This window comes from Sus scrofa, chromosome 1 (genome assembly GCF_000003025.6).
Source record: "Sus scrofa isolate TJ Tabasco breed Duroc chromosome 1, Sscrofa11.1, whole genome shotgun sequence".
Classification (NCBI taxonomy): domain Eukaryota; kingdom Metazoa; phylum Chordata; class Mammalia; order Artiodactyla; family Suidae; genus Sus; species Sus scrofa.
In genome coordinates, this window is record NC_010443.5 from 130,838,597 (window position 1) to 130,849,834 (window position 11,238).

General features: G+C 53.7%; 1 protein-coding gene across 1 annotated transcript; it reads right to left on the reverse strand.

Annotated features, from left to right (window-relative positions):
* On the reverse strand, positions 6,507 to 8,607 carry CHST14 (carbohydrate sulfotransferase 14). Its single transcript, XM_003121594.4, has one exon. The coding sequence runs from the start codon at positions 8,367 to 8,369 to the stop codon at positions 7,239 to 7,241; it is 1,131 nt and encodes a 376-aa protein (XP_003121642.1). The 5' UTR covers positions 8,370 to 8,607; the 3' UTR covers positions 6,507 to 7,238.

The following is an 11,238-nucleotide window of genomic DNA, read 5'->3' on the forward strand; positions in this document are numbered from 1 at the left end:
ACCATGGTCAAAAGCTCTCCTGGAAGTATGTTCTAGGGACCATGGGACTTCAAAGGAGGAAGGGGCTAACTGTTCAGTAGCTGAGAAAAGCCTCAGGGATGTCCACGCATCTGAACAGCAACTATGAGTCCCCTTCCTTGTTTTGTCGCTCCTCTGTGCCACTATTCCCTCAGTCCTCCATCTATCCATTTTGGTATCTATGCATGCTTGGGCTGAGGGCAGTCTCAGTGGACAAAAATCAAAGACTCCTCCCCCAAAGTTGCACCGGGGCTGGCTTTAGTTAAGTAAGCTTTCTCTTTTCTCTCTCAGAACAGCTCTCTTTTTATTGCTGGGCATTTGCATCCAGACAGCAGGAGAACCCCCACTTCCAGGTGGCCGGCCTGATATTGAGTCCTACAGCTTCTGTGGAAGAGGCTCCTTGCAGCTTCTCACTGGGGTCGTAGGGGAGACATGCCTGGGTTTCCAGGGGGTCATCTGACCCCCAATTTGGGTTAGCTCCTCCAGAAAGCCATGCCCCATTCCCCTCACCCATACCTTGCCAGCCCCACTTTTTCTTGGGCCTGCCTCAAGGACCGTCCTCCAAGCAGCCTGGGTTCTCAGCAGCAGCACACTCAGGGGCCAGCCTGAGCTCTGGCTCCCATGGACTCTTCAGCTCTGATGGCCCCTCTGGCCACAGTGCTTAGACCCTGGGCCTCTGCTGGGGGTCTCAGGGGCAGCTCAACTCTCCAGGGTAGAGGATGGAGAAGTGATCTAGTGGATGGATGTTTGATGAATTCCTACCCCCAGGCTGATGTGATATGGAATATCTGGCTCCCTCCGTCTGCCAACATTCACTGAGGTGGTGGCCCAGCAGGTCTGGGGGCACGGGCACTGCAGGGCCAGTGGCAGGAGTAACATGACAGCCTCCTCCTTCCTGAGCTCCTCAAGCCCCTCAAGTTCTGTCCCCAAAACCCCACCAAGAGGCTGAGGCTGGCATACTTGGTCCTCCTTGTCCCCACCCAGTGGCACAAGCAGGACTGCTGCTTTGCTTCTTCTCGTCTCTGTGGGGACCCTTCTGCAGAGGGTTCCAAGACCAGGCAGTAACAAGATGAAGAGCTCAGAAGGGGGATTGCCTGATACTCCTGGGCATATGGGTCTCTAGAAGGTCCCTTTAGGGGAATTTTGCTTCCCTCCCAGGGTGCCCCAGGCATTTAAGTCCCACTGGATGATCATATGGGGGAAGCCTAGACCATAACCAGACTCAATGTGTGAATCTGCTGTCAGCTGAAAGGAGGTGAGCCCGTGAGAGATGGAAGCTAGGCAAAGGTAATCATCATTGTCCACATGATTAAAGACCATGACACAAACCAATGGTGATGGCCCATGTCCTCCCATCGAAGGGCAGGGCAAGCAGTCCTGCTGTAAAGCCAAGGACCGGCCATGGGGAAGAGTTTAGCTGAGAATTCCCCAGACACCTGGAGGCTCTGGCTAGGCCACCAGCTGTTTTCTGTTTGTTGAAAAGGTCGTTACGTCAACAGAACCTATGGGAACCAGTGTCCATAAGTCAGAGTAGCCAAGTCAGGTCTGGGTAGCGGCTGTGAAGGCTCCCTATTCACACCTCCCTTCAGAAGAACCTGCTGTGGGAAGAGTAATTGGCTGATAACCCCCAGCCTCTGCACCTTTCAGTCTGCCTCAGTGTTCAGGTCCCCGAATTCCAGCCCAGCGGAGGTCTCCTCCAACAGGCAGCCTTCGCCTAGGATTCCCCATTGGCTTTGCCGAGACTTTCTTAGAGCAGGCACTGCAGTCTGAGATTCTTCTCACCCAATTCTTCCTTCCCGTTCTCCACAAGTGTTGGGCTCTTCCTGCCTATTCCTGCTCCCTTCCCCCTTTATCCTTCGCAGCTGTTTTCTCCTATAAATCTCCTGCCTGTCTAATTCTGTCTTGGCATCTGCTTCTCAGAAGACCTGAACTGAAGTCCACTATATTCATGGTCTGGATCCAGCACTATAGGAAAGTTGGTTTTCTGGAGGATTTTTTTTTTTTTGGTTTTGTTTTGTTTAGCTTTTTTGGCCACACCCCCAGCATATGGAAGTTCCCAGACCAGCAATCGAATCTAAGCCTCATCTGCAACCTACACTGTAGCCGTGTTAGCTGAGGATCCTTCACTCACTGCATTGGGCAGGGATAGAGCTGCCAACGCCACAGAGACAAGGCAAATCATGAACACACTGTGCCAAAGCAGGAACTCCTGGAGAATTTCATGATAGTTAGGGAGTCGGTGGACAGAATCATTTATGGAGTATTGGGAAAGAGGGTTGGAGAAGGGCTGGAAAAATGAGAGAAAATGAACACAATGCTCATCAGCAAATGCAATGTGCTGGCTAAGTTGTGATGCGTGTTCATTTATGGAAGAGCAAACATTAGAGCTGGGTTTTAATCCCAACCCCACCATGTCTTTGGGCAGGTCACTTAGGCTTAATTTCTTCATCCATAAAATGAGAAAGCTTTCACTTACCTTTCCGGGTTGTTGTGAGTCCAGGGTGATGCGTGTGAAGTGCTTTGCAGCAGGGCTAGCACGGGTGCTCTCAATTCAGAGTAGCTGTTGTTAATTCTTATTTTCCTTTAGGAAGAGAAAGACTGCCTTTTCACTTGTTTGAAGCCAGGCAAGGAGTAGTTCAATTTTTAAAAAAGCGCTGTAATCCACCCTGGCAGGGGGCCTGCAGGCTTGGTCCCCTTTTTGGCCCCTGGAAAAGGTGAGGACTCTGTGTTCATTCAGGGGGAGGGTCATCGGCTCCATTTGGAACTTGTTGTGTCTGTGTGGTGAGTGGGACAGGGGTGGGAGAGGGAAGGGGAGGAGAAAGATCTTAGAATTGATGGTGAGGTGATCCCTGGGCAGTAGCTTCAGACAGAATGAAAAATGAGTCAGAATTGGAGCCTGGAGGTGGGGTTGGGACCCAGATCTGGAAGGCCAGGCCCCTTTGGGCTCCTCCTCTTCCCTTTGTCATCACCTTCAGCTGAGAGAAGTTGTCAGCCTATCCCCTGTGCCCTGGAGGACTCAAGATGTATGGGATGGAGCGAGTTCTAAAGAGGACCTACCTTGGAGTTCCCATTGTGGCAGAGTGGAAACGAATCTGACTAGGAACAATGAGATTGCGGGTTTGATCCCTGGCCTCACTCAGCAGGTTAAGGATCTGGCGTTGCCGTGAGCTGTGGATGCAGACACAGCTCAGATCTGATGTTGCTGTGGCATAGGCCAGCGGATTCGACCCCTAGCCTGGGAATCCCCATATGCTGCGGGAGAGGCCCTAGAAAGCAAGAAAAAAAAGGGGGGGACCTACCTTGTCTTCATAGGCACTGGGTGGTGGCATAGGCTTGGCTCTGTGTGGGAATGAAAGCAGACCCACTGAAGGGGGAATCCAGAGAAGACACAGCCCAGGTATCTAGTCCTGAGAATGCCCTTGCCCCACCCCTGGTGATCCAGGGATGGTCACACACACCCAGCTCTGGCCTGGGTGCCAGTTTAAGGCAGGCCCCATTAGGGCTAGCTGGACCCCCTAACTATGGGCCACCTATGTGGCAGCTTCTTTTAAGAAGTCCATTTCCCTGAGAGTTCCCATTGTGGCTTAGTGGGTTAAGAACCTGACTAATATCCATGAGGATACAGGTTTGATCCCTGGCCTCACTCAGTGGGTTAAGGATCTGGCATTGCCACAAACTGCGGTGTAGGTCAATGACGAATCTCAGATTTGAGGATCTGATGTTGCCGTGGCTGTGGTGTAGGCTGGCAGGTGTAGCTCCGATTTGACCCTTAGCCTGGAAACTTTCATGTGCCACAGATGCTGCCAAAAAAGAAAAAAAAAAAAAAAAAAAAGGCCTTTTTCCTGAAGGGAACAGTAGATGACGGACTAAGGTCCGCAGGTACTGAGTCTAGGGAGAAAAATGATGGTAAGTGGCAGTTCATTACAGCAGGCCCTCTCTCTTACCTCAAACCCTCCTCCCCATACCACAGGTGTCTGCTTCTGACTGTCAGGATCCTCTGTGGCCTTGCATCCTTTTCCACCTGGAGAGAGTAGCCAATAAACTAACCACATCAAGGACTTCATCAGTCTCCCACTCCTCCAGGGCAGGGACTGGTAAACGTCAGCCGGGCTGAACTAAATTCTCTGCAAATGCAGAGAGGGGGATGTATGCAAATGCCCTAAACATACCCCCATCCACTCTTCATCTTCCTTAAACTTGCCATCCCCTCTTCCCTCTACCCCCCACCTTTCTCAATCTCTCTCTGGATCACTCTCTGTACCCCACCCCCAAAACTGGGTGGCTCATGGACCTGGATTGGACTTTCGGCAGGATACTTTGTTGGTTTCTGCGTCTGTAAAACAGGATAACATCTCTGGTGCTGTTGTGAGGTTTTTTTGTTTTTGTTTTTATTTTTGTTTTCAATGTTCACTTTATTGGAGTTCCCGTCGTGGCACAGAGGAAACAAATCTGACTAGGAACCATGGGGTTGCAGGTTCAATCCCTGGCCTTGCTCAGTGGGTTAAGGATCCGGAGTTGCTGTGGCTGTGGTGTAGGCTGGAGCTATAGCTCCGATCGGACCCCTAGCCTGGGAACCTCCATATGCCATGGGTGTGGCCCTAAAAAGTCGAAAGACCAAATAAATAAATGTTCATTTTATTTTTCATCTTTTCTAGGGCCGCACCTGTGGCATATGGAGGTTCACAGGCTATGGGTCTAATTAGAGCTGTGGCCACCAGCCTATGCCAGAGCCACAGCAACGCTGGATCCAAGCTGCATCTGCGACCTACACCACAGCTCACGGCAAGGCCAGGGATGGAACCTGCAACCTCATGGTTCCTAGTCAGATTTGTTAACCACTGAGCCACGACAGGAACTCCATGTTGTGAGGTTTAAAGAGATGAGGCAAACACAGCAGTTGGGTTCCACTCTGAAGGCCCTGAAGAGGGGGACTGAGGAGCTGCCAGGAGTCTGCATCTAGATCAGCCAGTTCCCAGCCAAGGAGGAAGCTGGGGACAGGGGTAGGGGTGAGGTCCTGAGGGGCAGGAAGCTCACAGAAGATCTGACTGGGTGGCAGGGGAAGTGAATCCACGAGTCAAAGGGGCCCTGCCCAGAGGCAGCTCTGCTCCTCGGCGCTGGGTGGACACAGTGTCCTGGCTTCTCCCTGTCTCCATAGGCTGCTGAGGGATGAGGTGTTCAACTATTGTTTCAGAGAACACCCATGGAGCCAGGTGCTGGGATGGGCAGTTTTTACACATTTTGTCTTCATTAATCCTCACAGCGATCTACATAAGATGGGCATTATTATCCCCACGATATAGTGGAGCCCCTGGAGGCTCAGAGAGGTGGTCAGGCAGCCGGTGAGAAGAACTGGGTCTTGATGAGTCTAGATGACTCCAAGCACAGTGCTCTCTGGCCTGTAGCAACACCTTGGTTCTGTCGGGCCATCTACCTGCCTCCTGCCAGCCCCTGAGCTAGGTTCTGGGAAAGTCTCATGAACAGCAACAGATGCCATCTCAACTTCACCCAAGTCACATTCTCAGTGGGAGATGCTGACAGACAACTGGGCAGTTAGGGAAGAGCACGTTCAGTGCTATCTGAGGTGAAATCCCCAGGACCAAGCAGACCCTGAAGAGGATCAGGTCGCATACAGGTGATCTGGTGAGGCCTACTGGTGAGTCATGGCAGAGAAACATGAGGGCCCATTGAAGCCCCCGCCCTGAAATCTGGGGAATGTGGTTAGTTTACTCCCCCAAAGTCAGGCCAATAGCAAGGCTAGGTATAAGTGGCATCTACAAGGAGGCCCTTCCCACCTCCCTCCTTTGTTCCCTTGGGCACCACCTCTCACCAGAGCCCCAGGTCCCTTAGTATAGCAGTTCCCACTGGGGATGTATGAAAACAGGATTAACAGGGAAGCGCCAGCTTTGAACTTGCCTCTCTCCCATGGGCATGGCAAGCCCAGCCCCCTATTCTCCATCCCCTGGTGGGTCTGGGATCTCTGGAGAGCAGTGGGGGAACCAGGCACACTGAGGCCTGTCCTCTACTACGCTGATTATATCTTCCCACATCGCCCACAACTTCCTCTCGATTGAAGTCAGCAAAAGCCTGCCCTGGTTCAACTGCCTTGCCTTCCTTATAATTCTCAGTGTCAGGAAACAACCTCCCCTTGCTCACACAACGATCCCCCTTTTCATCTCCTTTGTAAGAGGAGGAATATCTCTTACCTACCTCTCCTCCCTTCTTCAGGGAATGATCATGTAGATGTGCTCTAGACCTGGGTATATTCCTAACAGGCTTGCCCTTTGGTGGCATCTCAGAAGCTGAGACTGCAATCCAGTCTGGCTTATGGGAAGCCCCCAAAGTCTCCATGCTATGACAGTGGCCCACTGCACTGGCCCTAGCAAGTTCCAATTTTGTCTTACTTTCTCCACCTGTGAGCTCCCTCTCCTGAGCAGGGGAGAGAGACCTCAGGAAGATACACAGGAGCTCAGAGGGAGAATCAGAGATGCTGACTTTATATACAAAATGGCTTTATTAAAAATTCAGCTATTGGGAAAACAAAGCCTTCTCAAAGGTTCTATCAAAAAATACAAATTTTAAATAAATGCACTAAAAAAGTGGCAGCAAGATACACTAGCCACACAGGGATCTTTGGATGCTGCAGGGCCAGATCCTGGTGCTACCAGGCAAGGGCCCTTTCAGTTTTCCTTTCCTTGGAAAAATGAAAAGAATCTGGCAAGTGTAGGAAATTCTAAGTCTGAAGTAGAAAGATACAAAAGTCATTCATAAGGCACGACTTCGGACTCCAGCCCTGAGGCACATGGAAGTGATGAATGGGCCACAGGGATCCCAGCTCTGGTAGACCTCCTGAGTTTGGCCACAGGTTTAAAATAAGGTGGACTAAGTGGACTGCACAATCCAGGCAAGCAGGGCCCTGCCGCCAATCTTTAGGACAGATGTGTTGCTTCACTGGCAAACTGGAATCTGGCTCTGCCAGGGCAAGAAGGATCACACTGGCCCCCCAAGAAACCTCCCCTTTGGAGAGCACCAGATCACCTGTCCAACCCTGTCCTCTGAGCCACTGTGGGCACCCACCCTGGACAAGGAACATCCAAAGGCAGTCTTTTCCATCTGGAGAAGCCCCAGGCCCCAGAGCCAGGGTTTCTTTGTATGGCAGATGGTAACACAGAAACTGGCATTGTCAAAACCAGTCCCCAGCAGCTCCTGGCCCACACCCATGGTTACTGATGACAGGCCTCCCTGGTGACATTAGGCAGTGGGTAGGCAAACAGGGAGAAGTCCAGGATATACTTAGGTAACACATCCTGCAGCACGGCCCTGGGGGCACTGCACAGGTGGTAGTGCAGGCTTTCTGGGCTAGCCGGCCGGTACCAGGCCTGGCGAGCTGGAAATCGGACATGGGGCGGTGCCCGCACCCACTCCAGCACCTGGTTGGCGTCTGCCTCCAGCCTCTCATAGGAACCCACAAAGTCGTAGCGCACGGCACAAGGCTGACAGAGGTGATACACGGGCATCCAGTGCTCATTCATGCGCTCGGGGTCCTCGTCCACCAGGTATCTCAGGAACTCAGGGAAGGTGACATCGTCCCCTGCGGGGCTGGGTCCCGCTCCAGCCCGGTACCGCCTCACGATCTCGGCCCCATAGCGCTGCTGGTACTCTCGAATCTCGCCAAACTTGTTGCGGTAAGCAGAGAGAAGGCGTTCCAAGGGGTCTCGCACAAACAGGAACTTGAAGTAGTGCTGCAGGCGGTAGCGAATCTCGTCAGGCCGTAGGTCGGCCAGGAACACCAAGTCGCTGCGGTGGTCCATCTTGAGGCGGACGTCCACGTTGTCCAGGACACCCGCCAGCACCTTCAGCACCCGCTTCCAGTTCGAGCAAGCCACCTTGGGCACGTAGCAGTAGAGGAAGCGGTAACGGTCACTCACGAGGATGTGGCGCAGCAGGGTGCGCCGCTGTCCCACCGGCAAGTCCCAGGGGTCCCGGGGCATGCCTGGTTGTCCGCACACTGCCCTCAAGGTCCGGTTCCGGACGTCTTGCCTCACCTGCAAGTCCGAGTCCCCGGCATCGAGGAGCAGCCCCCCAGACCTGGGGACCGTCTCGCGCCACACCGCGCCCTCGCGGTTGGGAGGGTGCAGAGGAAGGGGCTTCATCTCGGCCAGGATGCCCCGCTCGATCATGAGCAGCAGCCCGCTGGAGGCCACGATCACGGCGAACATCAGCATGGACGGCAGCAGCAGGGGCGGCGCCCCCAGCCCGGCCCGGGCCCTGCCCGAGGGGACCCGCCTCAGCGCCCTGCCCAGGGGCTCGGCGCCATTTGGGGCCGCCAGCGGGGTCAGCGGGCGGGGGAACATCGTGCTCCCGGGACGGGGGCCTGCGCGGGCCCGGCCGACCTGAGGGCTGTACGGGAGGCGAGCTCGGTCTAGGGGCGGGCCCGAGGGCTGGGGACCGTGCAGCCAGGAGAGGGGAGGGAATGGGAGCGCTGGTGGGAGGCCCCGGCGCGAGGGGGTGGCCGACTCCCGGGCTGCGGCGCCGGAGCGGGCGGCGGGCGGCGGGCGCGGCGAGGGACCTGGGCCGGATGTCCCGCCCGGCGCTCTCCGCCCCCGGCCCCGCCTTGACACAGGCGCGGGGGCGGGCCCAGGCCGGGGGCGGGGAGAGGGGCGGGAGCCCCTGCTGCGAGCAGACTGGGAGGGCGCGTGCAGACCCCCACCCTGGAGAGGGAGCCTGAGCCAGCGCCGCCCTGGTCCACCAGGTTTGGGGACAAAAGCTGCGGAGGCCCCGAAGGCAAAAAAGACCCAGGCCGAGGCTCCCTCTTCCGCACAGCTCCTGCCCTCAAGAGCTGGACGGAGGGGACCTCCCCGCAACTCCCTGCCGCACACTCCGGCCGGGCCGAGCCCTTACTTTTACAGCGGGGCTGGAGCAGGGGGTCTTCGCAGTCCCGAATTTCTGGAGGTCTTTTCTTGCTGGAAGCAGAGCCCCCAATGTCGACCATCTACCCGCCCTGTTCTGGCCACTCCAATAAAGAGGAACTAGACTGTCAGGCACTGACAATGGCTCATCTCCATGGTGACCCTTAGATTTTTTTTTTTTTTTTTTTTACAGTACCTGGCAGTTTCAGTATTTATCCACCGGGTAATGCTGAATGCTAATAAAGGGACTCTTCTCTGTCTTCCTTCCCCCAGGCCTGAAGAGGTGGGACACACTCTAGTAAGGGGCCAAAGTCAAATTGGTGCCTGATGACCACTGATGTGATAGGCACACATTTTGAAGGATGAGGAGCTGGGGGCACAGAGCAGCAGCCTCCTTGCCTGGGGCCAAGTATGTGCTCCATGGAACCAGGCTGGCCAGGTGGAATGCCTTGGACATCAGTAGCCAGCCTTTACTGATCTCAACTGGGTACCTCGCTAAGCAACCAGACTTTATTCTGTTATGTGTGGGGAGCCAGTGAGGCTCTGAAACAGGGCCCACATTTATTGAGGCTGGTGTCCATTCAGTGTTTTGTACTCATTATCTCCTTTAGTTGTCACAGCTGCCCTGGGTATTCCCCTCCATGCAGCTAAAGAAACAGAGGTTCTGGGAAGCTGAGACTCTATATGGGTTGGTTTAATTCTAAAACCTAAATTCCTAAACATGGTTCTTCAGATTAATGGAGCACAGACATGGAGAGAGAAAGCAGCTGACCCCTGAACACACTGTACTGAGGAGTGATGGAACAGGAACAGGGGAAGATGCCAAAGGACTTGTTTAGTGAAAGAAAGGAGGTCCCACTGATGGGAGGAATTCAGAGGATGAGGGGTCCTGAGGGCTGAGACAAAGCTGGAGGACTCACAAATGGCCCCCAATCCTGGTAATGTCTGTACAGTGGATGAGCAAGGAGAAAGAATGGGAAGCCTGGTAGCCTCCCAGCTTCTGGGTAGGTTCCCTCCTCCCACTGTCTGAGTGGTTGGGTGCTTCTTAGGATGCACCATGCACCAATTTAGAAGTTTGCATCAGGAGTTCCCATCGTGGCACAGTGGTTAACGAATCCGACTAGGAACCATGAGGTTGCGGGTTCGATCCCTGGCCTTGCTCAGTGGGTTAAAGATCCGGCGTTGCCGTGAGCTGTGGTGTAGGTCACAGACACGGCTCGGATCCCGCGTTGCTGTGGCTCTGGCGTAGGCCGGCGGCTACAGCTCCGATTCGACCCCTAGCCTGGGAACTCCATATGCCGTGAGAGCGGCCCAATAAATGGCAAAAAAAAAAAAAGAAGTTTGCATCAGGGTTCAGTCTGGCTCTCCGATAGCACTAAAGATAGATTTCTGATGGTGAGCTTGTTTCTACTGAAATTTTTTTTTTTTTTTTTTTAATGGTTAACTACAAAAGAAAAAAAATTTTGAGAAGTTGTTAACTGGACCACGTGTTCATTTCTCTGAGTTTTCTGTGTTAGCAGTCACAGTGAGGCAGTCTGAATACAGGAATAGCCACTTACTCTGGGGGAGTCCCTAGACAAAGTTCTTGTCCCCACACCAGTTCGCTGTCTGTAAAGTGACAGGATACTTCCCATCTCATGAATCTCTTGTGGGCAGCACACCCAATGGCAGTGCTACGATATGTCCATGGTGGTGTTGGTGCCACTAGTAACCTCTTCGGAAATGCACCTGCCCAGATGTTCTTACAAAATGCAGAAAAGGGCTGGGCTGCCTATCCGCCTCCTAGCAACTTCCACAGCCTTAGAGCTGCCCCACCTTGAACATGCTCAACACTGGGGGTAGGGCTCAGTTAACTGAATCAAGGGTCCAAGCAATGACAGCCCTTAGCCGCACAGTTTGGCTTTCATTTCCTCAGAAAGGGGAGACAGTTGAAAGATACCAAGGCCCTTGAACAGTTTCTGCTGGCCAGTTTTCTCTAAGGGCATGACTCAAGGTGATGAGGTGCCATCTTCACCATGCAACTACTTGTGGACCAGTTCCCAAGTCACTGGCTAGGCGGGAGCTGGCAACCCAAGGATTTCACACAACCCCGGGCAAGTGGCTCTGGCTACCCAGATGTGAAGTCAACTGCAAGTTCCTGTTCCCTATTTCCTCTCCTCCCTCTGCTTTCCCCCTACTCTCCCCCAAGCTCTTTGATTATGGATCCTAGTGAGCCCCTGCAGTGCAAGTAACTAATAGGGACTTCCTCCCCCATAAAAAAGTAGTGAGCCCCTCTGCACCCACACACAAAGATGACAGGACACACAGGAAATGA